Below are 18,234 nucleotides of genomic sequence, written 5' to 3' on the forward strand. Positions count from 1 at the left end.
GACAGCAAATGTTAACTCTTTATTTCTTTTGAACATATAAAGGTTATATGAAACAATTGAAATTATTTTTATTTATTAAACAATTATTTTAGAGCCATCGTGTGGGGAAAATAAGCAATTTAAAATAACACATGTACTTTAATAGCTTTTCTACCAAATAGATCAGGTGTTATTATGACATCTTCTAGCACTCTTTTAAAAAAATAAATGTCTCAGGCACACTGTAAACTTTATACAACATTGTTTAATCCCCTAGAACATGAAGGAAGTGCTTTTATGAATAATCACATGTTAAAAGATTAGTTCTATATAGAAAAAATATATATCATTATGTTAAAGATGCTATTTTCCTGAAGAATGTTTTTAGCCCAGATTCTATTCAAACTCCAACCAACTATAGACCACAAAAAAAGTACAAAAACCCCAGAGAAGCTAAACCTTCTTTCAGAGCTCTCTTGAATAAATTGGATAGAATTATTCAATCTAACTAAACTGGAGGTTAAAAAAAGCAAAATAAATCTAAACATATTAGTAGATTTAGCACTTGAACCTAAAATGTTTTGTTATTAAACATCCTTAGCATTTCCACTTTAAAGCTTTGGTAATATTTGCAAGTTGTGAAGTTTACACCACTTGTTTATAAAGAGCTCATTATACAACAGTCTTCTGTTTGCACACACTTAAGGAAAGTACAGCCTTGGGCAGTCAATTTCAGTATAATCAAAAGTCATGAAATAGACTTCAGCTACCTAGAGCAATCAAATATCAGCTCTGCTTGATTTATGTGTCTTGTCTATGAAGCAAAGTGCTTAAATTTTATCCAAGAGAACAAAAGCGCACATACAGGTCATATATCTTACTCAGTTTTAATTTATGACCTAATAAAATACTTCATTTATATAGAACATTAAAGTATACCACATCACATTTATCCAATAAGTAATTATCTTCCATTAATACAAAAGTAGAACAGGACATCACAGAACAATTGCAAAGCACACAATCAAGGGGTGTCACAGAAATAAGCATTTTTTGAGCTGTTACAATCAGTGTACAGTATGGACTAGCAGGCACCTCATTTTTTTTAAATAAAGAAATTTGACAACAAAAGGGTGCTATGATAACTGAAATTTCTGACAGCTGTGACTAAACAGAACACACTGGTACCCAGACATATAACCAGACAATTTTGCTAAGACAAGCAAAAGCACATCAATTTTTATTTTTACATTCCTACGAAACTTTGAGCGGAAGAACATGTACATGTGCGCTTATCGCTTTCCTTCTTCTGTAAAGAGGAGAGTGAGATCTGCTTCTTCTATGCCTGCTTTAAACTTTAGAAAGGAGCCCTGACTCAGGAGCACTTGCCTTAATGAGATTTTGAATTTCTTTGAATTTCGGATGTTCTTTATCAGCTACCAGCTGCAGCAATATTGCTTCACTAGTAGTAACTATAATTCCAGTACGTGCAAGACGCTGAAAAATAAAAGAGCAGGGAGGAAATCATGTCAGATATTTGCAAATGTGAATGAGTGAATTTTGCAAGAAAAGACAGATAGCATTTTAAAAAACATTTCCTATTAAAAAAAGTACTGCCAATTCCATTCCAGCATTTCTTGGTGGCATAATTTATAAAGCTAGGACAAAAAACTGACAGGGTTTAGACTTTCCTATGGCAAAAGGCTGCCCTGGATTACAAATAAGGCTTTCTACTTGAACTAGATTCTTTCCCCAAGTCAGATTTAATAGGCAGCAGCCCCACACATCTTCATAACAACCCTTTTCCCTTGCATAACCAAGAGGTCAGCTTTCTTCATTCTCATGCAGATGAAAGACCTGGGACAAAAAATAAAACAGCAAGGTCCAACCTAACAGCATTAACCCTAACCCTAACTCTTGCACCAAGCAAGAATAACAATTGCATAACAAGAATAAGCAATTATAATAATTTCTCTTTCAATCCTTGTTATGTATGACTACTTCAGCTTTTGGACTACAGAGTATTCCAGTACCAGTAATCTCTGGAGAAAGACGGAAAATCTCTTTTACAGACAATATAAATAATATTGGCACAACAGCAGTTCTTTTTAAATTATGTTTCATTACAGACAAGTAACTCCAGCATCAGCTCTTACGGGCTACAGGATAAAATGTAGAGCTGCAGAGAAAGCAAAACCAAAAGAGGTCTGCTAGATCTTGTAAGTGTATAACTCAACAGGGCTTGGGCTTCACATAGCCCAAGGCACGGGATTTATTGTAAAGTTATTGGACTTTTAAAGCTATGGTTGTTGCTTACATAAAAAAGTTACCTTTGGCAAAGGCTGACCAACCCATGTCCCCCATCATCTTCCCAGCCATCATGCAGATGCTTTGGCAGTAAAACTCTTCATAGTCAGCTTTCCCTCCCTCATCCTCTATTCAGCTACACGCTCCCCCAAATCTAATGGGATCCTGAACGAGCTAAGGGAGGGCAAGTGGCAGAGAATAGAGATATGTACATACAGGTTTCAACTGTAATCATTAAAGCAAAGAGAAGCTCCAAACTTTCTAGCTCTTCAATTACAAAGAAACTGGTGGGTGAAAATTACTAAGTTTAAGGGACCAAGCAGTAAAGTATACACAACTACAGTCTACAGAAAACAAACTAACAACATTGGATTTACCGAATACTTCCTGCTTGCCATTACAGCAACAAGCCTCGCAAAATTCTTACACTGAAACAAAACAACTATCTTCCTCAGCTCTCCTACTCTGTACAACCATATTTGTTAAATTTCACACACATACAAAAAAGAAGAAAAACAGAAAAAATAATATTAAATATTATGGCAATGTTTTCAACATGAGCCTTTCCAAGAATACAAAGGTTTTGGTTTTAACTAGTACAGCTGAGAAAAAAATATCTAGACCCTTAAAAAATAATTTCTGTCTGTGAAATGTTGATTGAAAAGAGAGACATCTTCTCTTTGAAAGCAAAACATACCATAACATGTCAAAAGAGGCTGGCATTGCCTTATACCTTTTCTAGGACTAGATATAATTTTTTATAGATTTCAGATTAGCAGAAAATAAGAGATACATTTGCTAAGTATATTGGATGACTTCTAAGGAAATCACAAGTTCTCTTAGAATGCTGTCTTTGAGAAGGAAAGTATTGACAGTATGTTGCATCCACACTGCAGAAACAAGTAGAAATTACAAAGAAGAGAAAAGAAATCCAGCAGGAGCAGACTAAACTGTCTCAATCTGAGACCAAGCATTGGCATAAGACATGTTCATCACACAGGGCAGATTCAGAATACTCACAATCTTGAACTTTCATGCTGACTTATTTCATCAATGAAAATTTTGAGATTTTTTTGATTTCTGAGAGTTTTTTTAACTAGAAGTTGCTGCCTGCTGTCATTTTTAAGCACACAACAGAAGTGGAAACAACCTGTTATCTGAGCAGACATTAAAGCTTTCATTATCAATTAAGACAAATTGCTGTTCCTGGTACACTCGCTCAAATTGTATATTCACCACCAGCACAATCAAAACATGTGTTACATGATGGGAAATGTGACCTGAAGGGGTAGGTGGAACCAGAGGGAAATTATTTGGGGCTGCTGAGGAAGCTAGTTGTTATCACTGTAAGGTCACTCTTTATTATTCTTGAAAGGTCACTGTGCATAGAGAAGGGCTGGGTTATTGTGAAAAGGAAAATGTTACACTCGTCTTCCCAGGAAGGTAAGGAAAAGGGTCCAGTAACCCTGGTCAATAAAACTCACCTCAGCTCACCAGCTTGCATAAATTTGCACAAGAGACAATTTTCGACTTAACTCATTAAAAGAACATGACTAGGAGCTGTAAGCTGTATGGTCAAACTAAAGCAGGATTACCCAAGACTTTGGCAGGTTGCCCACCTCCCCTATAATGCCACAGTCAATCAGAATTAATACATGTCCATTTCTCCTGGTCTCCTCCTCCCAAGCATGCCCATGTCTTGCTGGCTCTAGCCCACACCCCTCAGTAGCACTTTTAAGTGAGGCTCTGTAAGACAAGAAGTGGACAATATTGGTATGTGCAGCAGAGAAGGTATTACTGCTGGCATGGCAAGTGTGGGATGCTTTCTTTTCCTACCTGAGAAAGAATTGCAAAGGTGTACCAAAAAGTTACCTAAAACTGAAACATTTGCAGCTTTTGCAAGCAATCACGCTTCTAAGATCAATACCTTTTTGCCTAGAAAGTAAAGCAAAGCTAGCTAGTCACTAGTTTTAACCTTTATCACATTGGCCCAACTTCTATGCTTACAGACACATTGTAAGTAATAAATGTTGCAAAAACATACACAATAAGACAGACGGATTTCAGGTTTTCTATATTTGTTTTGTCTCCTACTGCTGCTGCACCACATTGATTTGGGAAGTCCATTACTTCAGTTACTCCTGTACTCTCTGTGTGTCCCTGTGCTCTATGTGACAGCTGACATTAGGTTTCCACTTAATCAAAGTCACGGGTTTCATCAATCACTGTATGTTGGGGATTTCTCTTTAGCCTTTAAGAAATTAAGTCTTCTCAAAATCTATGAAAAAGTATAACATGCTGTGGTTATCATCAGTTTCTACTTCAAATAATTGTTAGAACCTGAGGCAAAAAATTGTAATACTTAATATATGTATTGGGTTTTGACTTTCAACAGTTATGCCTGTAGGCAAGTTAGGAGTATGCCATCAAAAAATCATTTGCATGAATTTGCTACCACATAGTTGTACGCACTTTTAAATCTTCTTGTTACATTTATCTCCACTTTCTCAACATTTAGTTTGCCTAAGCTCCTAAAAGCAGGGGGGAGAGGAATCTTTACTATAATCAGGGTCTTGCGATTTAAGCTTTAATTTGCACTGATGAGGAAAAGCAGAAGGAGGGACAGAGGTACAAGGAGATTTGAACAGGATCACATAATGTATTTCATTGCAGTTCAAGAATTTCAACACCTGAATAAATACTCTTTGGAACAACAAAGCCAAAAGGTTTATAGCACTTCTACCCTGCTGTAGAGACAGCACTGCATAAAGGGATATGCTAAAATATTTATGTTTATACAGAGTAATCTATATTGTATGGAGCAATCAGTTTTAAATTTAAAACATCCCAAACTGGGTTATGCACATTAAATCATAATTTAAGGATATAAAAAAAAGCCAGTACTTCTTCTCCATTTTCAATGCTATTTTAAGAATCAGAGCTCTCAAATCTACTTTTTATCCACTGCTTTGTCCATAGAAAATCTTTGTTAGCTTACAAAAAGCAGAGAACTTAACATACCAGCCCAAGGTGAAAAAAGCCTTGACTGTGAAACTTACTTCAAGAGCAAACATTCTGTCCATCATACTTCTTGATGAGGTAGCATCAGCTACAATATGAACTTCCAGACCTCTGCCAATTAATTCCAATGCTGTTTGCTGGATACAGACATGAGTCTACAGGGGAGAAATCAAAGGCAGAAAAGCCACCAAAAAAACATTATTATGAAATGAAAGTAACACAACCAAAAAATTAGAGCTCATAATTAATTAGAGTTTAAATACGTATTTTTCTACCCCTGGCAGTATAAGGGAAACTCAATATGCATTTTAAATACCAGTTAAGATTGAGACACGTGCCTGTAGTTTACAAGAATCTCATCTCAAATTCTTTTATGAGATAATATTAAAGACAACACAAAATAATTTATTCTGTAGAGGATATCTAAGCTCTAAGTAATATAAATTGAGTTGGTTTTTTTAATTACATTAAGTGATGCCCCCTTTGAGAGCCAATAGACATAGCTATAAACCAGTATTAGAATGGCAAGACACCTACTTCTACTCCAAAGAGGACAATACTTCGGACACTAGGGATCTCTGCTAATGCTGCTTCAACTTCTGGCAACACCATTGAAAATTTTGTCTTGGGAAGTACAAGTTTAGCTCCTGTTAAATCAATTTCTTGCACAGTGCTGCCAAGACCTTTGGGATACTGTTCAGTGACAATAACTGGAATTCCCAAGAGCCGTGCACCTTGGAGCTGTAAGCGGAGAGATAGGAAAACATTTTAAAATAAAAGGAAAACAAAAAAACAAACCAAAAAGGAAAGAACAATAATAACAAAGGCATTGTTATTACCTAAAATGAAGTAATTGTTAAGACTGTGTGTAAAATAATAGTTTACAGTGAGCAATCAAATCTCACTACAGGGAAAAAAAACCAAACATACCAGTCGCTGGCCTACACTGATGATATCACCAAAGTATTTGATGGCAGGCCGGAATCGTTCTTGCATGTCACAACAGAAAAAGACAGTGCTTGAGGGTGTCAGGTTGCCCAAAGTAGTAATCTGAAATAAAGAAATAAAGGCAATATTTTCCATGGCAATGGGCATCCTTTCAGAAATGCAGCAGAATGAGGAAGAGTTTGCAATACCTCTGCTAGATTATGGATTTACATTACTTAAAACAGGATAAAAGTTTTTCAAGCCTGATTTTGGTATTTTGGTATTTCTGAATTCAAACAAATAGATGATACTGAACAGTACAGTATAGTCACCACTACATAATCAAGATTTTATTAGGTGGGAAGCACAAGTCAACATAAAAAGTACATGGATATTTCTGAACTCTGAAGGGGGCAGAAGAACATCCTGCCTAAACCATAGCAAAAAAAAAAAAAAAAAAAAAAAAAAGTACCAAAAGCAAAATTACATTCTCCAAATTAATTTTTAAATCCACAATTCTTAGAACTGATATAGACTCGAGATAAAGTTAAAAAAAATTCAGACTTCCACTTGCTTTCAAATATGGTATGTATATATATATTTTCAATACTTCCATTATATAGTCAATTTCATTTGTCTATAACATCTTTTAGCACAAGTCCAAAGGCTAGAATGAAAGTAGAGAAGACCGTAAATATTAGAAACCAAACTTAATACATTTTAAAGACAAAAGTAATTTCCTAGAGTTTCCCTCATACAAGGTACCAAGTGGGGTAGAAGGAAGGGGATAAGAAAAATAAACCAAATACATAATTTTCTTACATTTAGAAAGTGTGCTTTGTATTTGTATAAATAAATTACTTGCACTACCTGTCAAACCAGGGAAAGAAAATCATTTAGTTGTAAGGCAACTCAAGAGAAATTAGATCCATTCATCAGGAGCTTTTCACCAGACAGATAAATCTAATTGAATAAAGAGCTTCTGGGAAGTACCCATTAACTGTATACACTTCATTTTTTGTAATCTGAGGTTGCAATGTTTTAAACTGAAGCAAAATTACAAAATCTGTAAAAGAATGCATTTTGGAAGAGTGCAGATGTATTGGGTTAATGTAACAAGGTTTTGGTAGTGAGGAGAGGCTGCAGGGGTGGCTTTTGTGAGATGCCAGAAACAGCCTCATGTCAAGAGAGCGCTAATGCCTGCTGAATCTGAGACTGACCTGCTACACCAGTGATGCTGGCGACAACTCTATGCTAACATATTTAAGAAAGGGTAAAAAACCCCCATTGTCCAACAGCAGCTGTGAAAGGAGGGTGAGGATATGTGGGAGGAATAGCACTGCAGACACCCAGGTCAGCGCAGAAGGAGGGGCAGGAGGTGCCCCAAGTGCTGGAGCAGAGACTCCCCTGCAGCCACCGGTGCAGACCAGGGTGAGGCAGCTGTGCCCCTGCAGCCCATGGGCTTCCAGAGCGAAACAGAAATCCACCTGCAGTCCCTGGAGGACCCCACAGCACAGCCTTGAAGAAGGCCTGCAACATGCTTTAAAGAAGGCTGTGACACTGAAGGGCCACGCTGAAGCAGGCTCCTTGTAGAACCTGTGACTCTGTAGAGAGGAGCTTGTGCTGGAGAATGTTTGGGAAGCAGTGCAGCCTGTGGGAAGGATGCACATTTGGGAAGTTCATGACATACTATCTTCCACAGGAGGGACCCCACTCTGGAGCAGGGAAAGAGTGTGAAAAGAATGAGTGGGAGAGGCAAAGGTTTATGAACTGACCACAAACCCCACTCCCCATCCCTCCGTGCTGCTTGAAGGGAGGAGGTAAAGAAGTTGGAAGTAGAGCTAAACCTGGGAAGAAGGGAGGAATAGGGATGAAATATTTCCACATTTGCTCTTATTTCTGATTATTCTACTTGGTTATTGATTAGCACTGTATCAAACTGATTTCCCCAAGTCTGTTTTGTCCACGATGGTAATTGGCAAGTGATTTATCTCTGTCCTTATCTTGATGCACAAGCTTCTTTGTTGTATTTTCTCTCCTCTGTCCTACTGAGGACAAGTGATGGAGCAGTTTGGTGAGCACCTGGTGGCCAGCCAAGGTCAACTCACCACAAAGGAATTGGGAATTGATAAATATTAGTTCTAAAACTTTCAGTGATCCACCACACATCTCCAGAGTAAAATGCTGTTGATCTCAACTCCCAAGGCCATGTTTAATAATGGCCATGTTTAAACATATGCAATGGCCTGTTCAAACTGTTAGGAAAATTACTTGTATGTTAACAATTGTAAATGCTAAATTCCCTCAATTCTCAGATTTATTACACCCTACTGCCAAAACAGCAACCATTCATAAACTTGGTTCCTCCAGTCCTTGTGAGCCAAACAGCAACACTATTAGCACAAGAAGTTACAGAGGCAAATGCAGTAACAACCACAGTGCAGATGATGTAATACTGAGCTCACCGATATCACAGGAAGACAGAAGAGCCTTTAGGGTAATCTTTTTCATCAGAATATTTTTCAGCTGCACTGATAAAATTTACCACAGATGTGAGATCTTCAATCCTAGGAGATTTTCAGTATTCAGCAATGCAGCAGCTGATTTGATCAAGGGGTTAGGGAAGGCAGCCTCTAGGCATTTTTTCCAAGTAACACTTCTGCAACTCTACACCAGGTAATGAATGAGGCCTGGGACCAAGAATGATTGGACATAAAATTAAATAATTGCCTTGTTCTTGAATACTATCCATCATACCATACCATTTGCTTGAACAATGAAAAAAGCACTTGGCAGGCAGTATTAATGTACAATTCAACACCACAGGGAGCACCTACTGTGACCCATTCCAACTCTAGCACTTACTACCATCACAGAAGTCAAATATGACATTTAACTCTCCTACCGCTCAGCAATAAAAATAGTTGGAATAAACAATATTTATAAATGTGGTTCCTACTCATAAATGCGTCAATTTGTGTCTTAGCATTTTATATGACAAGCAATCTCCTTTAAATCTTTCCATCACTTTAACAGCTGCACCAGAGGAGGTTTAGGTTGGCCATTAGGAAGGATTTCTTCACAGAGATGGTGATTAGATATTAGAATGGACTGCCCAGGGTGGTGGTAGATTCACTGTCACTGAAGGCATTGAAGGAAAGACTGGAGGTAGCACTTGGTGCCATGATCTTTTACAGTCTGACTCTGTAATTCTGTAATTTTTTAAGATCTGTCTGAAGCACAAACCATCATGGACTATAGAATGACTGATACGAAGTTAATCTACCGCATTGACATGACCTTCCTCTGCCAGTGCAGCAGATGGCCCGACCACCCCTAGCAGAGGAACAAATGTGGTTAGAGCTGGAAAGCCTTCAAGAAGCTGCATAGTCTGAAGGATCCTACAGAAGGATGAAACAAATGCAAATATTCTTCCCAGAAAACCATGTGGCCTGACCCATTAGAGACAGAACTCCTACAAAACCCATCCCACAACTCTGTTATCTTTACCTTTCAGTGTTTTCTCATCCATAACTCATTTGCTCACATTTATGAGTGTTACTTCCAATTAGGTCCACAGTGAATTTGAAAGACAAGAGCATTACCTCTTCCTTCACATGGATAACCATGTGCAAAACTTAATACCAGACCTCAAGAATTGGACCTTTAGGTCTCCCTTCAGGCCTTCATCTCCCCCTGCTTATTCTAAAATGTATCTAATGCTTTTAGTATTTCTTCCTACAACTCAAACTCTTTTCATGGTCTTCCCTGGGGTGGTTTTCAAATTGCAGTCTGGAATGAGGCACTCAATACTACTATCACAACAGTGTTTCTCTGCCCATACCACTTCACTGCTTTAGTAGGGCCTCAAATATCAGCCAATTCACAGCCCTTCCAGGCCCTGTTTGTTTTGCATTTTCCAGTACATTATTTATTCTTTTCATAATGGATGATACTTATCCTGAAGTGCATTTTAGACTTATAAATCATCCCCTGAACTCTCCCTCATCTTCTCTTTGTGTAGCTGATTATTTCTACATTGCTACTTCCATTTTGAAGTGCATCTTATTGCATCCTGTTTCTCCAGCTTGTCCTGAAATACTTGAAGTGTGAATTTTCAGATGCTTGCAGCTCCTTCGAGCCTGGGATCTTCTGCCAATACAGTATTTGCCCTAAGTTTCGTCAAGGAGAAGGACAATGGAATAATTAAAAACTGTGGATTTGGAAGCCATTTTATAAAGCACAATTCAATTTTATTCTGATTTGGCAGTGAAGTGCAGAAGAAAACTATCTTTCCAGCCAGAGAGTAGCCTTATTAAAGCCTTCCACTGAGACTCATATGTTTATGTCAGAAAGCACAGGGAGCTGGAGCAAAAAAGCACTATATCTGCTTTTCTTTATTGTCAAGTTGGTTTCATATGATTTAATTTATGCCTTCAGATGCATGACAGCAGCTCTCTAAAATAAAGTGTCAACTGTATATTTGCTAAATAAAAGCTTTTACAAAGTCTAACACAAATAATTAACATATTGATTTTCTTATTTATTTCTGATTAACTTGCAATTTGAATTGTGGCAGAACAAGAGGAAACTGGAAGAAAGAGATGCTAAGATCAAAGGTCAACAATTGCTAGTGTTACGTGGTGTTGGAATCCAGGGCATCCCTCTGGCTGCCCTGGCAGGTCTGGGACCCTGGCAGGGGTCAGGAACCCCCCTGGACAGAGCCCCCAGAGACACTGTCTGTGATCTCTGTCCATGGAAAAGAGTTTTCAATCTTACAGGATCAATCACAAGCTCTGAGTGTTTGATATAAGCAATAATTAGTACGGCATGGGTGCAAAAGTAAAATTTTAGGATTTTAGATTAGGAGTCCAAAGGGGACAAGATGGAGGAAATTGGGTGTGTCTCGTCCTTTTTCTTCTTCTTCATGCCCTCCATGTTTCACTGTGGTGTTGGCATTTTTCTATTAGTTTAAGCTGGGAACACACTGTTCAACGTAGGTGACAGATATTGGCACATTATTGTAAATAAAGCACATGTAGTTTCTGGTATTTAATGTTTGTAACATCCCACTGAGGGCAGAGCCCCACACGCTGCCCTGCAGGACAGACCTGCAGCAGGGCAGCAGAACATGTTAGAGATAAACAGAATAAACAACTTTGAAACCAGCAGAGACAAATTATGGCTTCTTCTTTGGCAACGGGGTAGAAAAGACAGAGACTTTCTACAATCTCAGAATCATCAATACCTCAGATTCCGACAATGTGGAAGACCAGACGTGGGAAGGGCAGAGTGCAGCAGAAAGCAGTTTTAAATTAAGTTTCATAAATAGCAGCTAACACAGTCCATAAATAAATTCATGTATTTGATACGTATAAAGGAAAGGTTTAGTTTACTAGCTCTTTACTGTGCCATGTAAATCCTACTAGTCAGTTGTGTCTGGCTGTCCCGCTGGTGGCCGCAGGGCAGACACGCGAGCGGCCGCCCCGAGTCTGTGCCGAGACTGCCGCGGGTGGCGGTGATTGCTGCGGCGTGGGGAGCACAGCAGAGGCACAGAGCACGAGGAAACCGAGGCACAGCAATGAGGGAAGGACACTTGTCCGAGTCTCCAAAGACTTCATCCTGAAGGAGGGCAGAGCAAGTGACACATCTGACCCTGAAGGGGCTACTTTTAAAGGGGAGGGGGAACACAGGGAGGACACAACCTTTGAGCAATAGGAGGGCATTAGGGGAGGGCTGCAGGGTAAGGGCTCCCCAACAGAAGCCAACACGGGGTGAGAGCAGAACTCACAATCCAATTCTGCTTTGAGGAAAGGATGAAAGGGGACACTCCAGAACCAAAAGAGTGTGCTATCTTTGACAGACAAGTGTAAAACAAGGGAACAAGGGAGGTATACAGGTGGACTGACAAGTGGATTGACATACATTTTGACATACATACATAGCCAAATGGGGTACATAGAAGGAACCACTACAAACTTATAACAAGGAATATTAAAACATACTACAGAAGAACAAACTGTAAAATAACAGATTACCACAGCTCACTTGCTTTCAGTGCCATTCTCCCCTTCTACAAAAATGCTGTGACACCTCCACTTCACATCTCCTGGCAGTGAAAATCACTCAGACCTCCCCAGTGCAACATCCAAGGAGCAAGGGAAGGGCAAAACTACATCTAAACATCAAACCTGGGCTGGCACACAAAAACCTGTTCGATTTCACTGCAGAAAGAGGCAGGTTGGGCTAGTACTGTGAGCCACTGCAGCCACACAGTATCTGAATCCACCCAGCATATAACATCTATTCAGCCACAATAACATTAAACCACTTGAACTCAAAATAAAAGAAAAAGAAACCCTATCCAAACCCAAATGACCTGAAGTTCCCCTCAGCAGTACATAAGCATTTCCATTTGTTGCACTTCATTTCACTTAGGATTTTCTGTCCTCCAGCTGAAGGTTACCCACAGCACAACCAGAATAGGTGCATCAAATGGTCAAGTAACCTGATGCAGCTCTTTTACCCAGCTAAAGAAGTCATCTCTAGGACCTTGTCCAGACCAGGATTTAAAGGTATGCTGCCACAAGTTACATACAGCTTTAAATCCTACTCTAGAACTAAAGACCTAGGTGGGAAAGTAGAGGTGATTTTTCACATCTATATCATCTCTTCTGATTATTGTTATTAATCAGACAAAATGTGACTACGATGAAGTACTATAATTACACGTTCAGCTTTACAGAAATATTCACATATACTGGCTTTTTATCTGTCCTTTACCTGTTCAAAGTCCAGGAAATCATGATACATACAAATGAAATTTCCTCACAGTATTTGTAATGAACAAGAACCTGGAAGCACAGAAATAACCCCCATTTGACATCACTAGTGACTTCATAAATCTCATATCAAGGTTACATACTAAAAGGGCAGACTGGGGGATGTTGCAACCTTGGTATTTTGAGAATGGCATAAAAGAGACAATAACAAAACAAAGCTACCACCTTTTTCTCTGTATTTCTTAAAGGAAATTAGTAAGTCAGTTGTACTTTGCTGCCTATCTTTCAAATGTAAAAAAATTGAATAAATTCAGTTTGATGTATTTCAAGAGAAAAATAGGTTACAAGTGTTTCAATTTAGAAACATAAATATTTATCTTATGCTAAGCCAATGTGCAGCCTTTTACATGTAATTTAGCATTTAAAAAGGACAGATTTAGTCAAAAAAACACATGATGTACATATAACTAATGTAGTACAGAAGTCTTTAGCAAAATTTAAAATTACTAAAATGCTTGTTGCAGAGTAAAGATAAACAAGGAGACTGGATTTGAGAAAAAAAAATCCTCTTTCAGTATTTTCAGCCCTTTTTCCTCCCTTCTTTAAGGTCCCACATGCTGCTTTCCAAAAAACATATTAATTTAAGAATGTACTAATTTATCAGAATTTATAGTTTTACTCTAAAATCCCCAAATAACATCCCTACAATTTATGCTTTGGCTTTTCTTGGTTTTCAGAAAATGGATCTGTGTTCCTGAGTTAATTAGTTAGTTCTAGTTCCATACTATCGGAGTAACAACAGGTATGTCCAATAAGAATGAAAACCTGTGTATTAACTCTTATATTTTATTTACCTTATCATTCAGAAGTTGAATATCATTTTGCAAGCAGTTTTATTCAAGACAGATACTCCCGAGACATCAACCTGTCTCAAAAAACCATCCTGAAATAAGACGTGCTTTATGCAATGGTTTCAGCAATAATTTTACTCTTTTAGCTTCAGTATCTTAAGGTTTACCTGTTTGTAAATACAGAGCACAAGTCCTCCTGAGGAGAAGTCACCTTGAAGTTATGACAGTAACTGTGAAACAGTCTCTCTTGGTTATATATTTGAAAGCTGCCTGAATTCCTCTATTACACAGCTGTAATGTGCATATAGCTCTTTTCTCTGGATATCACCAAAGTCTTTTTCCTTGCTTCTCTCCTCCAAAGACAGCTACAACACTACAGAAAAATACAGTAACTTTTGTAGCACTATTTAACTGCATGTAGAGGCTATTGAAGTGGTGCTGCATTTCCTCATCCAAACTACAAATATTATAGTCTACTGTTAAAATACTTTTATAAGACTTCACATTTATGAAAAGCAGATGCAGTCTCTCCATTTGAGACAGGCCTGAGGAAACATCCCTCTTCACTGCATGTCTGGGGTAAAAGAGATTTGAGTTAAGGAGTGGTGCACCCCACCAGCCTGCCTAACACTGCACAGCCATCAAAAGCTTAAGTGACTGTTTTGTGTCAGGATATCCAGACCAAACAAATCTACATATATGAGGATGGTACAAAGGCATAAAACAACAAAAGAGCCAATGTCCCTGTACAGATCAAGCTTTGAAGTGAGTTCAAGGAGTGGCTTTCCAAGGGCAGCATATGGTAATTTCTCCATGAGATTGCTGCCCCCCTCAGCTGCAAGGACAAGAAATTGAAGCCCAGTCAAACATCATTTGATGCTGACATTTTGTGAGCTATTATACCAAAAAGCATCCTTCTACGACAGGCTTGCACATGAATCAAAATGGAAGGATAACATACCAGAGATTATGGCACTAGCTACCTTAAAGGTCAAAATCCTACCTTCCAACTAAATGCATACATATACCTCATAAAACATGCATATAAAAACACTGAAATTATTGTCTAGTGATACAGCTACTAGCATCTCTGAATTTTAATTTTAAACCAGAAATTTCTTTCTAAATATGAAAGTCTAATCACATCAGCAAGTAAAAGTTGTCCCTCTTGAAACATACATCCAAAACAGCGATTCAACTGACTATGCCACACACAGAGTTGACAAATCAATGTTCTGTGTAACTGCAGATAAAATATCAGGGAGGGAGGGATGGAGGGAGGGAGGAAAAGCAGGAGGGAAGGACAAAAAAAAGCATATAATAGTGGCAATGCCTGAATGAATACACAGAAAGTATAATATTCCCATCACTAAGTCCTAAAGGTCTTAAAAAGCTCAGCTGTGTCTGTATCATACCAAATGTTTCTCAAACAAGTGATCTCTGAGCACCTGTCTCTGGCTTAAGGCAAGCTGACTGACATCATTGTGATGTCTCATTTGAGACATCTTCAGCTCATTCACAGCTGCTGAAACATATCAAGGAATAACCCACAAATACCATCCTTTTCAAATCAACAGCTGCAACAAAACTGCAACAGTACCGGTGCAAGCAGACAATCAAACAGGCAATAATGCATAAAACATTGTTTCATCATGAATCCCTTCAGCCAAAGCTGTCTAGCGCATTTGCACCCTGAGAGCAATGTATCCTTGTCTCGATACTGACCTTTATTCCAGAAGTATGTCCTGGTACAAATGCTTGAGCTGCATTTACAGCTTCAGTGCAGAAGGCATCTGCAAGGGAATCCTTGCAGAGTAGTGATCTGCATGCACAAATGAGAACCAAATTTTGACCTGAAACACTGTTATATGGCCAAAATACCCAAATTCTGTTTTTAATGTCCTTTCTTTAATTAACACCTATACCAACTCTTTTTGCAAGCTGGAAAGACTGTTCCTTTCCAGGTTTTCTGATTAGGACCCCATAAATTCTGTTTACAACACAGAAACAGAGAAGTTTTAAATGGAATATGATGAGTGTATATGATGAGTGTTAACAATTTATTAAACTAGCTTGCTCTTCTTAACCATTCTTTCCATACATAAAGTTAAAAATAAAACAAAAGATGCCATAGGCATCCTTAATATCCTTAATATGCAGTGTAAGCAAACAGACCACCTTTAGAATTTATGCATACAAGACACTATGATTAAGTAGAGTTTACAAACAGGATTAAGTAGCCATATCTAAAGACATTAAGTGAAGACAAGCAATGTTTCAACTTCTAAGAAATGTCAGCTAGGCAAACTAAAATTTACTGATTATAGATTTTTTAAAAAATGTGAAAACAGCAATGATGTGGGGTTTAATACTTGAAAAGTGCTTTGAGTGAAAACAACAATGATGTGGGGTCTGTTTTGGTTTGTGTGGTTTTTTTTAAGTTGAATTCTTAGATACTGGAGAAAGGAAGGAGCAATCAGTTTTGAGTGGAAGTATTACAGCGTAACTTGCACCAATCTCTAGTGGGCATAGAAGTATCTTCATAGGAAAGCACCTGTAACTGCATCTGTCTGGCAGTCTTACTAGTTTGTGGCTACAGAACTACCAAGCTGTAAACCTGCATATCAGAAAGAGCTTTTTGAGGCGGAGAGGGATACAGAGGTCCTGATGAACTAGAAGCCAAGACACCGAGCTCCGGCAGAGCCCAGTTCACCGGCACTCCCCGAGTTTCCACCCCGCAGCGTTACCTCCGGCTAAGGCCGGGCAGCACAGCCGCCTGATTTAACGGAGAGCACTGATTACTTCAGCGACCTGACTTGTCTTCCCACCCACGACGCTCAGTAAGTTCTGCCCAGGCGAAGGCACAGCCCGGTTTCCACACGCGTGTGGCGCAAAGCGCAGCTGCCTCCCCGGCTCGGGAAACTCAAAGTTTCCAGGGAGAGCCAAGTGAGCCTTGCTGCGGGGCTGCCCGCGGGGCAGCCGGCTCCAGGATCCGCGCTCCGCCGGACCGGGACGGGCTGCCCGCCTCGCACGCACCTGTGGCGGCCGGAGCCGCCGGCTCTCACCTGGATCTGCAGCGGGACCAGGCGCACCTTGCAGCGCTCGTTGACCACGAAGCCCTTCGGCAGGTCGATGTACTGGCTCCACTCCTCGGCGAAGAGCTGCACCACGAACTTGCGGTGCATGTCTATCTGGTCCCCGTACAGGCTGAGGAACTTCTGGATCAGCAGCTCATAGCCGGCGCCGTGGGGCACGCTGGAGGGCCGCGCGAAAACCGAGAAGCAGAAAAGGACGGGCACGGAGCCGCCGCCCGGAGCAGCGCCCGGCTCCGCCGCCGCCATCTTCAGGGACCGCCGCGCCGAGCCCCGCCAGCTCGCTGCGGGCCGCGCCGCGCTCCTCCTCCCGCCGCCGCCCCCCGGCCGCCCGGGCGGTGCCGGCGGGCCCCAATCCCAGCTGCGGCTGTCCTGCCCCTCCTCCCCGCCGTGGGGCTCAGCCCTGCCCCGCAGCCCCGCGGGGCTGAGAGCGGCGCTGGGGAGCCTCGGTGGGGCGGGCGCGGGTGTCCGGGCGGGGGCACGGTGACTTCCCCGCTTAGGCGGAGAGCGGAGCAGCGCTCGTCCGGGCGGAGAGGAGGGCGCAGGGGGTGGAGCTCGCCGCGGGGTGCGCGGGGCAGGGCTCGGGAGCGGGCGGACACCGGGCCCAGCGCGGCCGCGTCCCGTGGAGGCTGAGGAGGAAACCTGTTGGCAGAGCTGAAACATGGCCGGCTGCTCCGGAGGGTGATCCAGCCCGGATCTGTATGGGGCACTGATAGCTGAGTCCACGAGGCTTCACTGGAAATGAGGAGCGGGCGGTGCCCGAACCGCGGCTCCGAGCTTCCAGCTCCATCCACGGATGAGGGGGAGTAGGATAGAACGCGTATTTTTCCTTCGCAGCTTCACGCTCTCTACAGTATTCTGTTTTTTTCTCCAGGGATGACTGACAGCTGAAATGCCCATATTTTTGCCATAATTATCACAGTTTCTGTTATATTAAAGTGTGCTTGGGGGAAAGATCTGAGTAGTGTGATACTTGCATAGAAAGAAAATATTCTCTGTGTTAAAGCAAGTGGATGTTTTCATGCACTGTGCCAATGCAGTGGCAGCGGCATTAAGGTTAATGCGTGTTTGCATGGCACAGAGCTGATGAGGAGGATGGAGCACCTTTCCTGTGAGGAAAGGTGAAGAGATTTGGGGTTGTTCAGCCTGAAGAAGAGAAGACTTCAGGGTGACCTAACTGCAGCCCTCCAATACCTGAAGAAAGCCTACAAGAAAGGTGGAGTGGGATTTTTTCACAAGGGCGTGTTGTAACAGGGCGAAGGGGAGTGATTTCAG

General features: G+C 40.6%; 1 protein-coding gene across 1 annotated transcript; it reads right to left on the bottom strand.

Moving 5' to 3' along the window:
• ISOC1 (isochorismatase domain containing 1) lies at window positions 1-17,234 on the bottom strand. The gene is made up of 5 exons (XM_021540161.3): window positions 16,933-17,234; window positions 6,238-6,357; window positions 5,845-6,048; window positions 5,346-5,462; window positions 1-1,476 (listed from the first exon to the last, which is right to left on the bottom strand). Exons 1-5 carry the CDS (start codon window positions 17,206-17,208, stop codon window positions 1,330-1,332), a joined length of 864 nt encoding a protein of 287 aa, XP_021395836.1. The 5' UTR covers window positions 17,209-17,234; the 3' UTR covers window positions 1-1,329.
• Between the last annotated feature and the right edge of the window lie 1,000 nt (window positions 17,235-18,234).

The sequence above is a fragment of the Lonchura striata genome, chromosome Z (assembly GCF_050655825.1).
Source record: "Lonchura striata isolate lonStrDom1 chromosome Z, ASM5065582v1, whole genome shotgun sequence".
In the NCBI taxonomy this organism is placed as follows: domain Eukaryota; kingdom Metazoa; phylum Chordata; class Aves; order Passeriformes; family Estrildidae; genus Lonchura; species Lonchura striata.

Bases quoted from the DNA above. Each gene is read 5' to 3' on its own strand.
- ISOC1 (XM_021540161.3), bottom strand. From the start codon at position 17,208: ATGGCGGCGGCGGAGCCGGGCGCTGCTCCGGGCGGCGGCTCCGTGCCC. The intron at 6,358-16,932 runs GTGAGAGCCGGC...TCTTTATTTCAG, and splicing joins TGGTCCCGCTGCAGATCCAG to ATTACTACTTTGGGCAACCT. The intron at 6,049-6,237 runs GTATGTTTGGTT...CTCCGCTTACAG, and splicing joins TCAGTGTAGGCCAGCGACTG to CTCCAAGGTGCACGGCTCTT.